Below are 19,740 nucleotides of genomic sequence, written 5' to 3' on the forward strand. Positions count from 1 at the left end.
GGCAAAAGGGAATACAAACGTCTCAAAAATGAGATTGACAGGAGGTGCAAAATGGCTAAACAGGGATGGATAGAGGACAAATGTAAGGATGTAGAGGCTTATCTCACTAGGGGTAAGATGGATACTGCCTACAGGAAGATTAAAGAGACCTTTGGAGAGAAGAGAACCACGTGTATGAATATCAAGAGCTCAGATGGCAGCCCAGTTCTAAGCAGAGAAGGGAGGGCAGAAAGGTGGAAGGAGTATATAGAAGGTTTATACAAGGGCGATGTACTTGAGGACAATATTGTGGAAATAGAGGAGGATGTAGATGAAGACGAGATGGGAGATACGATACTGCGTGAAGAGTTTGACAGAGCACTGAAAGACCTGAGTCGAAACAAGGCCCCCGGAGTAGACAACATTCCATTAGAACTACTGACGGCCTTGGGAGAGCCAGTCATGACAAAACTCTACCAGCTGGTGAGCAAGATGTATGAGACAGGCGAAATACCCTCAGACTTCAAGAAGAATATAATAATTCCAATTCCAAAGAAAGCAGGTGCTGACAGATGTGAAAATTACCGAACTATCAGTTTAATAAGCCACGGCTGCAAAATACTAACGCGAATTCTTTACAGACGAATGGAAAAACTGGTAGATGCAGACCTCGGGGAGGATCAGTTTGGATTTCGTCGAAATGTTGGAACACGTGAGGCAATACTGACCTTACGACTTATCTTAGAAGAAAGATTAAGAAAAGGCAAACCTACGTTTCTAGCATTTGTAGACTTAGAGAAAGCTTTTGACAATGTTGACTGGAATACTCTTTTTCAAATTCTAAAGGTGGCACGGGTAAAATACAGGGAGCGAAAGGCTATTTATAATTTGTACAGAAACCAGATGGCAGTAATAAGAGTCGAGGGGCATGAAAGGGAAGCAGTGGTTGGGAAAGGAGTGAGACAGGGTTGTAGCCTCTCCCCGATGTTATTCAATCTGTATATTGAGCAAGCAGTAAAGGAAACAAAAGAAAAATTTGGAGTAGGTATTAAAATTCATGGACACGAAGTAAAAACTTTGAGGTTCGCCGATGACATTGTAATTCTGTCAGAGACGGCAAAGGACTTGGAAGAGCAGTTGAACGGAATGGACAGTGTCTTGAAAGGAGGATATAAGATGAACATTAACAAAAGCAAAACGAGGATAATGGAATGTAGTCAAATTAAATCGGGTGATGCTGAGGGAATTAGATTAGGAAATGAGACACTTAAAGTAGTAAAGGAGTTTTGCTATTTAGGAAGTAAAATAACTGATGATGGTTGAAGTAGAGAGGATATAAAATGTAGACTGGCAATGGCAAGGAAGGCGTTTCTGAAGAAGAGAAATTTGTTAACATCGAATATAGATTTATGTATCAGGAAGTCGTTTCTGAAAGTATTTGTTTGGTGTGTAGCCATGTATGGAAGTGAAACATGGACGATAAATAGTTTGGACAAGAAGAGAATAGAAGCTTTCAAAATGTGGTGCTACAGAAGAATACTGAAGATAAGGTGGATAGATCACGTAACTAATGAGGAGGTATTGAATAGGATTGGGGAGAAGAGAAGTTTGTGGCACAACTTGACTAGAAGAAGGGATCGGTTGGTAGGACATGTTTTGAGGCATCAAGGGATCACAAATTTAGCATTGGAGGGCAGCGTGGAGGGTAAAAATCGTAGAGGGAGACCGAGAGATGAGTACACTAAGCAGATTCAGAAGGATGTAGGCTGCAGTAGGTACTGGGAGATGAAGCAGCTTGCACAGGATAGAGTAGCATGGAGAGCTGCATCAAACCAGTCTCAGGACTGAAGACAACAACAACAACAATGGAAAATCCAGGATGGAATGCCACAATATTCTGAAAAGTATAGATTGCTATCCTCCATACACTGATACGGTGGAGATGTTGAGTCACAGACAGACACAACCAAAAGAACTGCTAAACAAGTAAGCTTTCAGCCAAAAGGCCTTCTGAAGTAGACAAAGCGCGTGCGCGCACACATACGCACACATACATACACACACACACACACACACACACACAGATATATATATATATTAAAAACAAAGATTCCAAGACTTACCAGGCGGGAAAGCGCCGGCAGACAGGCACATGAACAAAACACACAATATATATATATATATATATATATATATATATATATATATATATATATATATATATGTCTGCTTGTATCTGTGTATGTGCGGGTGGATGTGTGTGTGTGTGTGTGTGTGTGTGCAAGTGTACACCTGTCCTTTTTTTCCCCAAGGGAAGTCTTTCCGCTCCCGGGATTGGAATGACTCCTTACCCTCTCCCTTAAAACCCACATCCTTTCATTTTTCCCTCTCCTTCCCTCTTTCCTGACGAAGCAACTGCCAGTTGCGAAAGCTCGTAATTCTGTGTGTGTGTTTGTGTGTTTTGTTCATGTGCCTGTCTGCCGGCGCTTTCCCGCTTGGTAAGTCTTGGAATCTTTGTTTTTAATATATTTTTAATATATATTTTTAATATATTTTTCCCATGTGGAAGTCTCTTTCTGTTGTTTTCCTCTCCTTCCCTCTTTCCTGAAGAAGCAACCATCGGTTGCGGAAGCTAGTAATTCTGCGTGTGTGTTTGTGTGTTTTGTTCATTGTGCCTGTCTGCCGGCGCTTTTCCGCTTGGTAAGTCTTGGAATCTTTGTTTTTAATATATTTTTCCCATGTGGAAGTTTCTTTCTATTTTATTTACATCATCATTAATTTGAACCCAACAATTATGTTTGTTATTGTCTCTGTTGCATTTCGAAATCTTCTCTATCATCTTACTTTCTCTTTTTGTTTGTACAAGTAGTTTCACTTTGTATTCATCTTCCTTTTTTCCATAATCTACCATACATTTTATCCTGCCTAATTATACTCAATAATACGTAATTTACTTCCAAACCATAACCTAAAAATTTTTAATGCTTTCAACATAACCGCTGCTATAAAATCCACTGTTCCAAGTTTACAAACATTTCGTTTAAACTCGTGAATACTATTTCACAGCTTCAGTTCCTTTCACCCATTAAACAACCATCTCAGTTATTTCCAACAACTTTCGTTTTATTTCCATTCCCGTTTTTCCCACATAACCGATCATTTTTTAGCAGCTTCCCACAGGTTTAAACGTTATTATTTCTTCATCAAACAATTGTTAGCCTCGTTCTCATAGCCCGCCAGTACACAACCAGTCCTTTGAATACATTTACACACATATTTTTCGAGATTTTATTCGAAAAATGTTTTCGAATTTTATTTTTTCGAAAAAATTTTTTCGAAAATTTTTTTCTTGTTCTTTAGAAACTTTTTTCGAAAAATTTTTTTCGAAATGTTCTTCAATTTCCCCACCCTTTAACATGATCTGGAGACAACATAACCACCTAATCTTTGCACCCATTGTTGTTCACCAACCTAAGTTCAGCACAGGATTACCTGTCCTTTTTTCCCCCTAAGGGAAGTCTTTCCGCTCCCGGGATTAGAATGACCCCTTAGCCTCTCCCTTAAAACCCACATCCTTTCGTCTTTCCCTCTCCTTCCCTCTTTCCTGAAGAAGCAACCATCGGTTGCGAAAGCTAGTAATTCTGCGTGTGTGTTTGTGTGTTTTGTTCATTGTGCCTGTCTGCCGGCGCTTTCCCGTTTGGTAAGTCTTGGAATCTTTGTTTTTAATATATTTTTCCCATGTGGAAGTTTCTTTCTATTTTTATATATTATAGCTTCCGCAAGAAATGTCTGCTTGTGTCTGTGTATGTATGTATGTATGTATGTATGGATGGATGGACGGATGGATGGATATGTGTGTGTGTGTGTGTGTGTGTGTGTGTGTGTGTGTGTGTGTGTGTGCGCGCGAGTATATACCTATCCTTTTTTCCCCCTAAGGTAAGTCTTTCTGCTCCCGGGATTGGAATGACTCCTTACCCTCTCCCTTAAAACCCACATCCTTTCATCTTTCCTTCTCCTTCCCTCTTTCCTGATGAGGCAACCGCAGGTTGCGAAAGCTCGAAATTGTGTGTGTGTGTGTGTGTGTGTGTGTGTGTGTGTGTGTGTGTGCGAGTATACACCTGTCCTTTTTTTCCCCCTAAGGGAAGTCTTTCCGCTCCCGGGATTGGAATGACTCCTTACCCTCTCCCTTAAAACCCACATCCTTTCGTCTTTCCCTCTCCTTCCTGAAGAAGCAACCATAGATGATGTGACTTACCAAACAAAAGCGCTGGCACGTCAATAGACACACAAACACAAACATACACACAAAATTCTAGCTTTCGCAACCAACGGTTGCTTCTTCAGGAAAGAGGGAAGGAGAGGGAAAGACAAAAGGATGTGGGTTTTAAGCGAGAGGGTAAGGAGTCATTCCAATCCCGGGAGCGGAAAGACTTACCTTAGGCATATCACATGACTGCTTTCACAGTAGCCCCACCTTTGATACGATAGGTAATGCTTGTGATGGGACTGGAGTAGGTGGTGGTGGAAGGATGAATGGGCAGGTCTTGCATCTAGGTCTATTGCAGAGATATGGGTCATGAGGCAAGAGGTTGGGAGCAGGGGTGGAGCAAGGATTGATGAGGATATTGTGTAAGTTCAGCAGGCAGTTGTATACCATTGTAGGAGAGGTGGGAAAGATAGTGGGTAGGATATTCCTCATTTCAGAGCATGATGAGAGGTAGTAGAAACCAAGGCAGAGAATGTGATTCAGTTGCTTTAGTCCTGGATGGTACTGAGTCATGAAAAGAATGTTCCTTCGTGCCCAGGCATTTAGACTTCAGGAAGTTGTGGGTAAATGGAAAGATAAGGCACAGAATATCTGTTTCTGTACAAGGTTGGGAGGGTAATTTTGGTGTTTGAATGCTTCAGTTAGATCTCTGGTTTATTTTATGAGGGAATCCTTGTCACTACAGATGCAACAGCCATGGGTGGTTGGGCTTTATGGAAGGGACTTCTTTGTAGGGAATGGATGGCGGCTGTCAAAGCGGAGTATTGCTGGTGATTGATAAGTTTGATATGGATGGGCGTACTGATGAAGCCATCATTGGGGTGGAGGTAAACATCAAGGGAAGTGGCTTGTTGGGTTCAGGAGGACCAGGTGAAGTGAATGGGGGAGAAGGCGTTGAGGTTCCAGAGGAATGAGGATAAGGCCTGCTGACATTCAGTCCAGGACACAAAGATGTTATCAATCAGTCTGAGCCAGGTGAGGGGTTTGGGATTCTGGGTGGATAGGAAGGGTTTGTCTAGATGGCCCATAAATAAGTTGACATAGAATGGTGTCATGGGGATGCCCATTGCCATATCAGGGATTTGTTTGTATGTGATGACTTCAATGGTGAAGTAATTGTGCATGATGATATATTTGGTCATGGTGACCAGGAAGGAGGATGTAGATCAGGAATCAATTGGGCATTGGGAAAGGTATTGTTCCATAGTGGCAAGGCCATGGGCATTAGGAATGATAGAGTAAAGGAAGCAGCATCAATAGTTATGAGCAGGGCGCCATGCGGTAAAGGAACAGGAACTGTGGAGTCATTGGGGGAAATGGTTAGTGTCTTTTATATAGGAGGGTAGGTTTTGAATAACAAACTGAAGGTGTTGGTCTACAAAAGTAGAGATTCTCTCAGTGGGACAGGAAGTGTGTAGCGGAGAGGTGGGAGGGGTGGGGGGTGGGGGGGATGTGGGTAGGGGTGAGAGGAGTGTTAGGGGTGAGGGGAGAGAGAGAGAGAGAAAGAGAGAGAGAGAAAGAGAGAGAGAGAGAGAGAGAGAGAGAAAAAGAGAGAGACAGAGAGAGAGACAGAGACAGAGAGAGAGAGAGAGAGAGAGAGAGAGAGAGAGAGAGAGAGACTCAGGGGAGAAGTTTGGGGATGGGCCTAAGGATTTGAGGAGAGTTGGAGATCCTGTTGGATTTCTGGAATGGGGTCACTGTGGCAGGATTTTTAGGTGGACAAATCTGACAACTGGCAGATTCTTTCCATCAGGCAATCGTTGAAGTTCAAAACCACAGTGGTAGTGTCTTTGTAAGCAGGTAGGATTATAAGGTGGGGATCAGTTTTTAGGTGGTGGATTGTAGTTCTTTCTGTGGATGTAAAGTTAACTTGAATGTTGAGAGATCTGGGGAATGATGGTGAGGCAGATTTTTAGGTTAAGAAATTCTGGAATGTTAACAGAGGGTGATTTGGGGGGATGAGCAGTGGGGATGGAACATGGTTAGGTGGAGGAGTGAATTGAGTCAGGCAGGGGTTCAACATTGGTACTGAGTTGAGTGTGATTTGTATGGTTGGTGGCAAAAAAGTGTTTCCACTTTAGGGACTAGGAGTAGGAGAGAAGGTCTTTAACAAGTCCAGCATGATTGAATTTGGGAGAGGGACAAAAGGTAAGGCTTTTGGAGAGGACTGATACTTCTGTGGGACTAAGGCTTTTTTTAGGAAAGGTTCATTACTGTGTTCAAGATCTATTTACTTGATTCTGTGTGATGGTGGCAGGGAATTTTGAAGAGTACAGTCAATGTAGTAGATCTGCAAGGTAGGGTTTGTGGAATGTGGGTGAGGTCTGGAGGCTATTCTAGAGGTGGTGGCTAGTGGTAGTCCAAGGCAGAGTAGGTGGTTAACAGGTTGGAGAGGTTTTTGAGGTGACTGTCTTGCTGCTCTAGTTCTTGGAAGGCAAGTATATAATAATGAGAGATGGGATACAAGAATTTGGGATTTAAGAGCAAACGAATTTTACGGATGAAGATTAACAACTGACAGAACCTAAACAGCAGGAGGCCATTGTGGAAGGAGGGGCCGAAGCTGAAAGTGGGCAATTTGGTTGTAAGGCCATTTGGGGGAATTCAATGAGTCAGGCAACAATGCAGGAGCAGTATGTGGGACTAGATTCTGGCTAGGGATGAGGAAACTTTTCTGTAATGGCACAGATGGAAGGCACAAGGATCCATAGTGGAGGATAAAAATGTGTAAAAATACCAAAGCAACATAGAAATGCATACAAAAAAACCTCACATAAAAATGCATGAGAAAATCACAAAAAGGTCAGAATGGATTAAGTATGGAGAAAAGATGAGACCTGAGGCTGCCACCCATTCCTTATCAAGATGTCACTTCCATACAGCCTAGAGATGCATACCCATTGCATCTGTAATAACAAGCAGTCCCTCTCAAAATATACCAAGGGTCTCATGAAAGCCTTCACAGACTGAAATTACCCTTCCAACCTTGTAGAGAAACAGATCTCCCATGTCTTATCTCTCCAGTTCCCCATCACCTCCCAAAGTCCCAACATCTGGCTACAAAGAAGCATTCCCCCATGACTCAGCAACAACCAGGACTTGAGCAACTGAATCACATTCTCCATCAGGGTTTTGACTATCTCCTGTCGTGATCTGAAATGAGGAATAGCCTACACACTATCTTTCCCACCCCTCTCACAGTAGTATTCCACCACCCACCGAACCTACACAATATCCTCATACATCCCTACTCCACCCCTGCCCAAAACCCATTGCCTCATGGCTCATATAGCTGCAATAGACCTACATGCAAGAGCTGTTCCATACACCCTCCCACCACTACATTCCCGTAACTTCCCCTGTCCTACTCAACCTTTCTTTCCCCACTGTCCTTCACCTGTCTATCCCTATTCCTACTTCCATTACAGCATTACACAGCCTTCTATTCCACCAGTGCACCCACAGTTACTTCTCTCCTTTACCACCACTCCCCCCTACCCCCATGTCCTGCCTAATAAACTGCTCCTAGCTGCCCTACCCTGTCTCCATCATATTCCTGTATGCTCCCACAAACAGCACTTTACTGCCCCCACCCCAATTCCTTGTCGCATCCTCCTCCTTGCCCTCACCACAAAGATTCCTTCTCCCATCATGCGTAGTTGCTTGCAGGCCAGCCTAGGCGGCCAGAGACACTGTTCACGCGTGTGTGAATTGTACTTGCATGAATATCTGGTGTGTGTGTGTGTGTGTGTGTGTGTGTGTGTGTGTACACTTTCAGCAAAGGACTTTTGGTCGAAAGCTTACTGGTTAAGCAATCTTTTTGTTGTATCTGTCTGCAACTCAACACCTTTTCTATGTGATGAGTAGCGATCTACCCTTTTCATAATATCATTATTATAATTATATTGTTTTCTATGATGCTACCTTCTTTGTTAATTGCATTAAAAAAGGCTCTGACCTTAACAACACTGTAGACAGCTTGCGCATAAAGCATATTCAACTCCACAGGGTCTTGTGATAGTTCACGAGTTGTTCTGAACAACCGTCTCTTGAAAACAAAACGATTCTCTCCACTTCCGAGTGTAGTACTGTTGCCTCGCCGACTCAGGGTAGCGAAACTTCCACCTTTACTCTGTTTCCTGAAATAAAACACGTATATAGACATAAAATGAGCTTTCTGTAGCAAAGCTGTCTTTCGATCACAATAACTTACACATACTCTCATTTTAAAGCATATGAATTCATGAACGAAAAGGGATAAACAAAAAAGAATGGAAGTTTGAAAACAACAGCTATGGGACAATTCTGTGCCAGTACTCTGGAGAAGAATGCAAGTTTGTAATCTTAAATTCAACATTAATCTCTCATTTATGTCTGCTTATTTACTGCTCAACATTTCAGCTGTAGGATAACTATAATTTATATTCTAAAGAGAAGTACAGTTTCAAATATTAACTTCTGGTAGGGGAAAAAAATTACTAACATCTCCCAAGCAGCAATGACATCATAGAGGAAGTCATGGGCACGGACATGTTCCTCTCCATCTGGTCTACTCTGATAGATGGCCCAACCTTCCAGGTTTCTCAGACCAAGCTTTTCTGCTAGCTTTGCAGCTGCATCACTTGCTGTGTCAGTTGGATGTACATCAATTGCTTTTGTACGCCCATCCAAGAAGAAAAACCTACATACTATTGTTCCAAGTCGACGCATTGCCTGCAGAAAAAATTCTCAGCTTATCACTTTTTTAAACATAAAAATCATTTTAAATGTTAGCATAAATTATTATGATTATATTTATTGTAAATCCATACATAATATCATGAGATACAATCAACAAATGAAAAATGATAAACAACACTCTGAAAAAGAGAAAAGAGAGAGAGAAACAGACATTATGAATGTCAGCAGATGTAAAATTCCTCAAGAAGTATCACGAAGAAGGAGAATCTGACGCACAAACTTGCTGTTACAAAGATTCCATTATTGCTGGAGGTTCTGTATTTGGCAGCACAAGAGATAACAATGACAACAAGTTCTTCTGTTCAGAAATTTAAGATTGAATGTTCTCTTCATGTTGCCAATGAAAGGTGGACTATGAACTGCAATACTCATTAGAAACAACATTACTGTGTCATCATCATCTACACAATTGTAATATTATTACATATCTTTCATTTACTTAATGGGTAAACTTATTTAAACTGACATATAATATTCAAACATGTTGTTATAAATTCCACAAGTGCTAGTCCTGAAAGTTATGCAGAACTTCTGTGAGGTCTGTAAGACAGGGGATAAGGTACTGGTGAAAGTACCGTATGGGCATTTCATAGGTTGTGTTTGGATAGCTCGTTGGTAGTGCATTTGCCCACAAAAGGTAAAGATCCCAGGTTTGAGTCCCAGTCTGGCACACAGTTTTAATCTGCAGGAAGTTTTGTGCATATTATGTTGGTGGTAAAGGCTGGTGCCTCCTGCAGATGTTGAAATAGAGGTTCAAATGGAGAGATGCATAGCAAGAATTTGAATAATAATAGTGGACACACACATCAAAAAATATCCTGAATGTTTAAAAACGCAAAATTTTTGTCCCTTGAAGAATCCAGAACAATTAAATGTAGGTATGAGGCTTAACCTTAAGCTGAGAAGTCCAAGGTTTGAAAAATGTTTTGCATGTTCAAAAGAAGAGACAATTACATTTCCAATACTCAAGGCAATACACCACCTTTTAATAACACAAGATAATCCTTTCAGACATAAAAAATCTCTGCAGTTTTCTCTGCCATGTTTCTAGCAATCAACAACATGGTTTTGATGCTAAACAGATATACAAAATATTGAAGAGGCCCAAAACCAACTTCACTAAGACTGATGTCTCCACTCTATTTGATTCCACCAGATGATTCTATCCACAGTGCCTTTATTATGGTGCAATGAACAATTTCATTGAGGAACTGTGTACTGACATGATATTGGGCTGTAAACCATATAAAAGAAATTGAGAAACTCCATATCACTTAATACTTGCAGTCACTATGCTAACGCAACACAATTGCTCTTCTTCAGAACAGTTGCACTGTCACAAGTCTCACACAACCGTGGGACAATCATGGTGTTCTGCGAGAGGTGCACATGTGTGTCCCTGATTGCATATATAATATGTTTAGAGTGTAAAAATGAATAGGTTTTTAGGCAGGAAATAAGTAAATGGCATGGTATTGTAAGAAATTGTTGCAATATCTGCAAACAATTATATAAACTCAATGCTTAATGTAAACACTGAAAGTTCTAAGCACAAGAAAGCATAACATACTTTGCATAACTGGGCATAAAGTTCTGTTACTCTTTGAGTATTGCATCAGGTATAAAGCTATATCATCAGTCATACATTAGCAACCACAAGTGTGAAACAACACAAAAAATGACATGCTACTTCTTACCTAGAAAAACATGATTAAAGCACATCTACAAATATCAAAGAAACTCTAATTTATGTATGTTAGTAGCTTTTCATCCTGTATAAGTATATAAACTATTGTATGAACAGCTGCAGAGAAGAATGTCTGGTTTGTGGGCAGCTACAAAAATGAGATGATAAACTATCACACACATATATATAAATGTATGAATGCATGTATGTTCCATATCTTCTCCTAAACCACTGGATTGATTTAAACCAAATTTGGTACACAAACTACTTATTATTTGGGAAGAAGTTCTGCGGGAGTAAGAACCACCTGGTTCCCATAGTGGTGCAAATGGGGGTGAAATGATTGGTAACCCCCAACATCTAGAATGCCCTACACAAGTGGCAAGGTGCAGATGGGCACACTCAGGCAGAGAAAGAGGGGAGGAGGAGATGGACAGTGAAAGATTGTGGATAAGATGAACAATGAAAGGGGGTGGATGAGATGCACTGGGAAAGTGGTATGGGGAGGAGCAGATGCAAAGACAGAGAGTCAGGAGGAAGAGATGGGCAGAGAGGGAGCGGAGGAAGGGGTAGACAGAGAGAGGAGGAGGAGGAGATGGTCATAGAAGGGGGGGGAGGGGATTATGAGACGGGGAGAAGGAGGAGGCGATCATCACAGAGAGTGGAATGAGGAGATGGTCAGAGGGAGGGGGAAGAGTAAAAGGCTAGTAGCTCTATATTAACTAACCTTTGTATGTATGTCTATTTGGTATCTATTTTTCTTCAGTGGGTAAGTGGTTTCCTATTCACAATTTTTTAAGGCATAATCATATTTGTCACTTTCTGTTATGAACAAATACAAACTGATAACTCTTACCTGTCAATGTTAGAGATCTTTAAGATGAAAAGAGGAACATAAATATTATTCAGACTTATGAATAACAATATAATTGAAAAGTTTATTACTTCAGTTATTAGAAGCAACTTACAGCTATTTCCACTGCAGATGGTGGATATTGACGACATGATACTTTCGTATTCTTGCAGTTATCTAAGCACCACTGAACATATTGGCGAAGTTTCCCTTCTAAGGCAAGATTTTTCTTTAGGAAGCACACAAAATACTGAAAGTAAATAATTTGAACATTAGTTACTGTCTTGCATTCAGACCCAGTGAAGGCAAAAATAAAGTAACAACCATGCAGTCCATAAATGAAAAGCCTTTATTGTAAATAATGTGTTTGATAAAAATAATCTGAAATAGCATATGTTACTTAGTACCTTGAAAAGAAGTTTACTTGGAGGAAAGGACACAATACATAAACACAGCAAGAGCCACACCCGTTCAGTTGATTCAGAATTTGGATTATTTGTAGCTTGGCGAATACACTGGACAAATATCTCATCCCGAAGCTCTTCACGTTCAATACCATAGCCAACAATAGATTGTATTGTCTGCAGCTCAGCATCAGCTTTCAGTTCTCCACGAATGTATTTGCACAGGTCCTTAGAAAATGAGAAAATTATCTGTTACATACAGCCCAACAGGAGGACTTTCTGATTAAAAATTACACCAGTAAAAATATTTTACTGGTTTAACTTAAGTCAGACAATTTGATAGAAGTAAGAAAGAAACTTGACACTTTCGTGTTCAACAATAATGCTTAATGAATAATAATAAATGGGAAATTATATCTTTGTTGTTTAATAACAGTTGAAAATGTGTGCCAGTTTGGATCTCACTTGTCGATACCAGTGAAGTTGCAGAAAAGTGTGAATAAGAGAGGGCAAGCACTAAGAACCTAAATTTGTCCCATTGTGTACTAGTTGCAACCTGGCAATGCTAATTTCCCCCATTTGTAGCTATCATGGACAAAGTACATTTAGTTAATTGTCCATCTGTATAAAATTATTTCAAGACACCACTAAATTAACAATTATAAAATGGAAATGACAGCAATAATAGTAAAAACAAATAGTAGAAAGCTCAGATTGGAATATCAACAATATTATAAAAAGGATAGATTACTACTCAATGTGAAGGTGACACACTGAATTGCAGACAGGCACGATGAAAAGACTATTACATATAAGCTTTCGGCCAAAGCCTTCTTCAGAAAAGAAGAAGACTTTGACCAAAAGCTGAAATGTAATAGTCTTTTCACTGTGCTTGTCTGTAACTTAATGTCTTATCTTCACTGTGAGTAGAGCTATATCCTTTCAGTAATAACAGTATGTGGTCTAGTGGGGAAGACTTCTGGTATAAGGAGACATTCTGCCCACTGCCTTGTCAAAGAAGGCAGAGGCGTAGACAGAGGTTCAGGGCAATCACTTGCCATTGGGGTTCCTAAAAGCAGAAGAATTAGCAATGATCAATGGCACAAGGATGTACAAGGGAGTGGTAACCCCTGCATTAAAGATACATAATGTGTATCCACAGCACTTGTGTCCTGCAACTGAAGACAGTATCTTGATGATAGCTAACTCTCTCTGATAATGCCTTCCTCCCCAGGAGAAGACTGCCAAGATTTAACCACGAGAAAGAGATTGTATAATCAGTGAAAGATAACATTCAACAGGTCAGAGGGTGGAATGTCCAGTTTGAGCATGATTGGGGAGCTAGAAAAAGGGAAATGAAAAGGCTCAGCTAGATACAGTCAAGGTCAGTGAAGCAAAATGGAAACAAGATAAGGGTTTCTAGTCAGATGAATGTAGGGTAATACCAACAGCAGCAGAAAATGGTACAACAGAGGTAGGATTCATTATGAATATTATGCATACCAGATAGCAGCTAAGCAAAGCTACTTGATCTACAAATATCTATTGCAAATAATGTGTTAACCAAAATGTGTAATGTAATGTTATTGTTGTTGTGGGCTCCAGTCCAGATACTGGTCTGATGAAACTCTCCACGTTACTCTATCCTGTGCAAAGTTCTTCATCTCCGAGTAACTACTACAATCTACAGCCCTCTGAATCTGTTTAGTGTACTCATGCCTTGGTCTCAGTCTACGACTTCCCCCCCCCCCCCCCCCCCTCCACACACACACACACAAACACTTCCCTCCAATATTAAATTGATGATCCCTTGATGCCTCAGAACGTGTCCTACCAACCGATCCTCTCTTCTAGTCAAGTTGTGCCACAAATTCCTCTTCTCCCCAATTCTATTCAGTAACTCCCCATTAGTTACATGATCGACTCATCTTATCTTCATCATTCTTCTGTAGCACCACATTTAGAAAGCTTCTATTCTCTTCTTGTCCAAACTATTTATCATCCATGTTTCACTTCCATACATGACTACACTCCATACAAATACTTTCAGAAAAGACTTCTGAGATTTAAATCTAAACTCAATGTTAACAAAATACTCTTCTTCAGAAACGCTTTCCTTGCCATTGACAGTCTACATTTTATATCCTCTATACTTCAACCATCATCAGTGATTTTGATCCCCAAATAGCTACTTCTTTAAGTGTCTCATTTCCTAATCTAATACCCGCATCATCACCTGATTTAATTCAACTGCATTCCATTATCCTTGTTTAGCTTTTGTTGATGTTCATCTTATATCCTCCTTTCAAGACACAGTCCATTTCATTCAACTGCTCTTCCAGGTCCTTCGCTGTCTCTGACAGAATTACAAACCTCAAAATTTTTATTTCTTCTCCATGGATTTTAATTCCTACTCCAATTTTTTGTTTTGTTTTTGTTTCCTTCTCTGCTTGCTCAATATACAGACTGAATAACATCGGAGATTGACTACAACCCTTCTGAACCACTGCTTCCCTTTTGTGACCCTTGACTCTTATAACTATCATCTGATTTCTGTACAAATTGTAAATAGCCCTTCACTCCCAGTATTCCAGTCAACATTGTCAAAAGCTTTCTCTAAGTCTACAAATGCTAGAAACATATGTTTGCCTTTGCTTATTGTATCTTCTAAGATGAGTCACAAAGTCAGTATTTCTTCACGTGTTCCAACATTTCTATTAAATCCAAATTGATCTTTCCTGAGGTCAGCTTCCCAGTTTTTCCATTTGTCTGTAAGGAATTAGTGTTAGTATTTTACAGCCATGATTTATTAAACTGATAGTTCAGTACTTTTCACACCTGTCAATACTTGCTTTCATTGGAATTGGAATTAATATATTCTTTTTGAAGTCTGATGGTATTTCACCTGTCTCATACATCTTGCTTACGAGATGATAGAGTTGTCATGGCTGTCTCTCCCAAGGTTATCAGTAATTCTAAAGGAATGTTCGTCTACTTCCGGGGCCTTGTTTCCACTTACATCTTTCAGTGCTCTGTCAAATTCTTCTCGCAGTATCATATCTCCAATCTCATCATCATCCACATCCTTTTTCATTTCACTATTATTGCCCTCAAGCACATTGCCCTTGTATAGACCCTCTATAAACTCCTTCCACCTTTCTGCCTTCCATTATTTGCTTACAACTGATTTTCCATCTGAGCTCTTGCTATTCATAGAAGTGGTTCTCTTTTCTCCAAAGGTCTCTCTAATTTTTCGGTAAGCAGTATCTATCTTACCCCTAGCAATATATGACTCTACATACTTACATTTGTCATCTAACCATCCCTGCTTAGCCATTTTGCACTTCCTTTCGATCTCAGTTTTGAAACGTTTGTATTCCATTTTGCCTGCTTTATTTACTGCATTTTTATATTTTTTCCTTTCATCAATTAAATTCAATATCTCTTCTGTTACCCAAGGATTTCTACTATTTTTACCCACATGATCCTCTGCTGCCTTCACTATTTCATCTCACAAAGTTACTCATTCTTTTTCTGCTGTATTTCTTTCCCCCATCCTTGTCAATCATTCCATAATGCTCTCTCTGAATCTCTCTACAACCTTTGGCTCTTTCAGTTTATCCACGTCCCATCTCCTTAAATTTCCACCTTTTTCCAGTTTCTTGAGTTTTGATATAAAATTCATAACCAATAGATTGTGGTCGAACCCACATCTGCCCCTTGAAAGTCTTACAATATAAAACCTGGTTCCTTAATCTCTATCTTACCATTATATAATCTATCTGAAACCTTCCAGTGTCTCCAGGAATCTTCAATGTATACAACCTTCTTTCACAATTCTTAAACCAAGTGTTACCTATGATTAAGTTATGTTCTGTGCAAAATTCTACCAGGTGGCTTCTTCTTTCATTCCCTACCCACATTCCATATTCACCTACTACTTTTCTTTCTCTCCCTTTTCCTACTATTGAATTTGAGTCCCCCATGACTATTGAATTTTCATCTCTCTTCACTATCTGAATAATTTCTTTTATCTCATCATAAGTTTCTTCAATCTCTTCATCATCTGCAGAGCTAGCAGACATATAAACTTGTACTACGGTGGTAGGTGTGGACTTCATGTCTATCTTGACTACAGTAGTGCATTCATTATGCTGTTCGTAGAAGCTTACCCGCACTTGTATTTTTTTTATTCATTATTCAACCTACTCCTGCATTACCCCGATTTGATTTCGTATTTATAACCCTGTGTTCACCTGACCAGCAGTCTTGTTCCTCCCACCACTGTCCTTCACTAATTCCCACTATATCTAGCTTTAACCTATCCATTTCTATTTTTTAAATTTTCTAACCTATCTGCCTGATTAAGGGAGCTGACATTCCACACTCCGATCCGTAGAACGCCCGTTTTCTTTCTCCTGATAACGACATCCTCCTGAGTAGTCCCCACCTGGCGATCTGAACCGGGGATTATTTTACCTCCAGAACATTTTACCCAAGAGGACATCATCATCATTTAACCATACAGTACAGCTGCATGTCCCAGGGATAAATTATGGCTATAGTTTCCCCTTGCTATCAGCTGTTTGCAGTACCAGCACAGCAAGGCTGTTTTGGTTAATGTTACAAGGCCAGATCAGTCAATCATCCAGACTGTTGCCCCTGCAACTACTGAAAGACTGCTGCCCCTTTTCAGGAATCACAAGTTTGTCTGGCCTCTCAACAGATACCCCTCCATTGTGGTTGCACCTATCACTGAGGCATGCAAGCCTCCCCACCAACGGCAAGGTCCATGGTTCATGGGAGGAGGCATAATGTAATATGTTTACTCATTTTGACATTAGTGAATAGCAGGAATGTAACTGTATAGCTAGTAACACATTTTACAATGACAATGCAAATTAAAATCATAAATTTTTTGCTGAAATATTATTTACTGTTCACAAATTGCACAAAGCTGAATCACTTTTTATCATAATCTCTACCACAAAAATGTAAATTCACCAACTACATTTGATACCTTAGATATTAGATACCACAGATATGAGACATCTTAGATATCAGACACCATAATTTCTAGTTACTATTCATATCTTCACTAACAAGCAACAGAGAGCTTATTTCCAAACACTTTTGAAGATAGCTTCTAATCCATCACAATGGGAACATTTGAACTGCCATAACACAGTAATTTTTCAATAACAGTTAATGCAAGGTTATTCATCACTCTAAATACAAACATCTTACATAATATGCAATCACTTGTGATACTACTTTCATTTGTAATATGCAAAAATATAAGCACTTACCCGAAAAATTACACATGCAACACTGACATTATCTGGATCATACATATGTATGTGTGAGTTAGGAATGCTGGAGCCACGATAATATGTCACCATCTCATATTTTGGCATCACCTCAACAGGTTTATTTTTGCGAGTAAGTGTGGCCATAATTGTACCTGTGAAAATGATACATAGCTACCATCAACCACTTAAAGAAAGATAATGTTATGTACATTCCAACAACACAAATAGAAATTATTTGGTATCAAAAGCAGTACCATTAAAAATAAGTTTGTAACAAATATTTGATATTTTGACCATTTTAGTTCTACGTAAAACCAGAAGAAACATAAAAGTGTCTCTCAGAAGGCTGTAATAATAAATAATCTACAAGATCACAAACATTTCAGATAAATTACAATGTGCATGAGAGAGACTGGAATCAATGACACTGCACTAAACAGAATATTTCATGCTTTGGTTTTTATGGGATTCTCAGTCATCACTTCTAAATTTAAGGTAAAGTAGACACACACAAACACAAACACACACACACACCCCTACAATCATTATTATGGATTCTCACTCATGTTGCCCCACTCTTATTCTAAAATTGGGAGTCTTGCAAGACTTGCATGTTTCATCCACAATTCTTTTTCTACCTTTTGCCACATGAAAGAACCTCTAGATCCAAAATCAGGTATTTATATAGTTTTCTACTTGTGTCTATCAATATGAATATCAAACATCCTACTTTTAAATGTGCCTGTATGTTGTTCAATGGCTCCTATATGTAGTGAGTAGCAATACATCCATATCATATTGTTATTCCGTCCTGGACTTTACATTGTTTTTTTTCTGATCACCAGTCTTAAGACTTGTTTGAAATGACCTGCCATGGATTTCTCTCCTGTGACAACTTCTTCATCTTTGAGTAGAACTTGCACCGTATGTTCTTAATTATTTGATGAATGAATTCCAATCTACAACTCTTTCTAGTAGCAATGAAGTTATTTCCTGATATTTTAACACATGTCCTATCATCCTGCCCCTTCTTCTTGTCAGTTTTTCCCATAGAGAACCTCCTCAATCCTTACCTTTTCAATCCACCTAACTTTCAACATTCTTTTGTAGCACCAAAGCTCAAAGGCCTCAATTCTTCCTGGTTTTCTCATCATCTACAATTCACTATCATACACAGCTGTGCTCCATATGTACATTCTCAGAAATTTCTTCCCCAAATTAAGGCTTATATTGTACATTCCCTGTCTGTTCCTATAGGTTATGCATATTTTTCTTACAATTCGAACATCATACACCATTTTACATTACTGAATCTTCTCCAGGACAACAAATGCTATGAACATGTCTTGATTTCTCTGCAGTCTTATTTCCATTATCAAGTGCATCAGCACTGCCTTTCTGGTGCCTTTATCTTTCCTAAAACCAAACTGGCTCTCATCTAACAGAGCTTTTATTTTATTTTCCATTCTTCTGTATATAATTCTTGTCAGTAAATTGGCTGCATGAGCTGTTATGCTGATTGTGTCATAATTCTCAGACGTACCTGCTTTTGGTATCTTCAGAATTGTGTAGATGATATTTTTCCAAAAGTCTGATGGTATGTCACCTCCCTTATAGATTTTACACTCATCTTGAATAGTCCTTCGGTTGCCACTCTCTCCAATGATGTTTTAGACATTCTGATGGAATGATATCTACCTCTTCTACCTTATGTGACTTCAAGTTTTTCAAAGCTTCAACTGAGGTATTCCTTACCACAGAATCCACATCTTTAGCACACTTCAAATGCATCTCAACATTCCTCGGTTTTTCTATATCCCCACTTCCTCCCACCAAACCCATATTTTTCTGTAACCTTTTCTCTTACAGTTGCTCCTACAACCACATTCCAGTCTGCATGAGTATCAGATTTTCACATCCTTTACATACTGAATTACACAGTTCAGTATCCTTATACACTTTCCCCATTTCTTCGTCTTCTGCTTGCGATATCTGCATGTATAACTGAACTATTGTCAGCACTGATTTGCTGTTGAATCTGATGAAAACAATCCTGTCACTGAACTGGTCACAGTAATTAACTCAATTAACTCCCTGCGCTATCTTTCCTATTCATAACAAATCCTACTCCCATTATACAATTGTCTGCTGCTCTTGATATTACCCAATATTCATCTAACCAGAAATCCTTATCTTCTTTCCATTTCAATTCACTATTCACTGTCCCCCCCTCCCCCCCAACCTTACCTAGGTTGAGCCTTTGCATTTTCCTCTTCTGTTTTTTAGCTTTCCTATCATATCCAATTTTCTAATGTTCCACTCTCCAACTCTTAGAATGTTATCCTTTTGTTGGTTATTCCATATTTTTTTCAGGGTTCAGCAGTTCGTTTCTGGAGATCCAGATGGGGGACTAACCTAGAATATTTTGCCAATGGAGAGATCATCATTATATTGTTTTCAATTACAGTCCACATGCCTGTGGATACACATTATGTGTC

At 39.4% G+C, this 19,740-nt stretch overlaps 1 protein-coding gene across 2 annotated transcripts in view; it reads right to left on the minus strand.

Moving 5' to 3' along the window:
- LOC126361386 (myosin-I heavy chain) overlaps positions 1-19,740 on the minus strand; it is a 783,760-nt gene that overhangs the window by 93,081 nt on the left and 670,939 nt on the right. For both annotated transcript variants that reach the window (XM_050007788.1, XM_050007787.1), the window contains 5 exons: positions 17,240-17,394; positions 11,934-12,158; positions 11,642-11,776; positions 8,730-8,959; positions 8,205-8,385 (listed from right to left, as the gene is read on the minus strand). In XM_050007788.1, coding sequence (XP_049863745.1) covers positions 8,205-8,385; positions 8,730-8,959; positions 11,642-11,776; positions 11,934-12,158; positions 17,240-17,394 — 926 coding nt within the window. The remainder of the gene's footprint in view (positions 1-8,204; positions 8,386-8,729; positions 8,960-11,641; positions 11,777-11,933; positions 12,159-17,239; positions 17,395-19,740) is intronic.

The sequence above is a fragment of the Schistocerca gregaria genome, chromosome 1, assembly GCF_023897955.1.
Source record: "Schistocerca gregaria isolate iqSchGreg1 chromosome 1, iqSchGreg1.2, whole genome shotgun sequence".
Taxonomy (NCBI): Eukaryota; Metazoa; Arthropoda; class Insecta; order Orthoptera; family Acrididae; genus Schistocerca; species Schistocerca gregaria.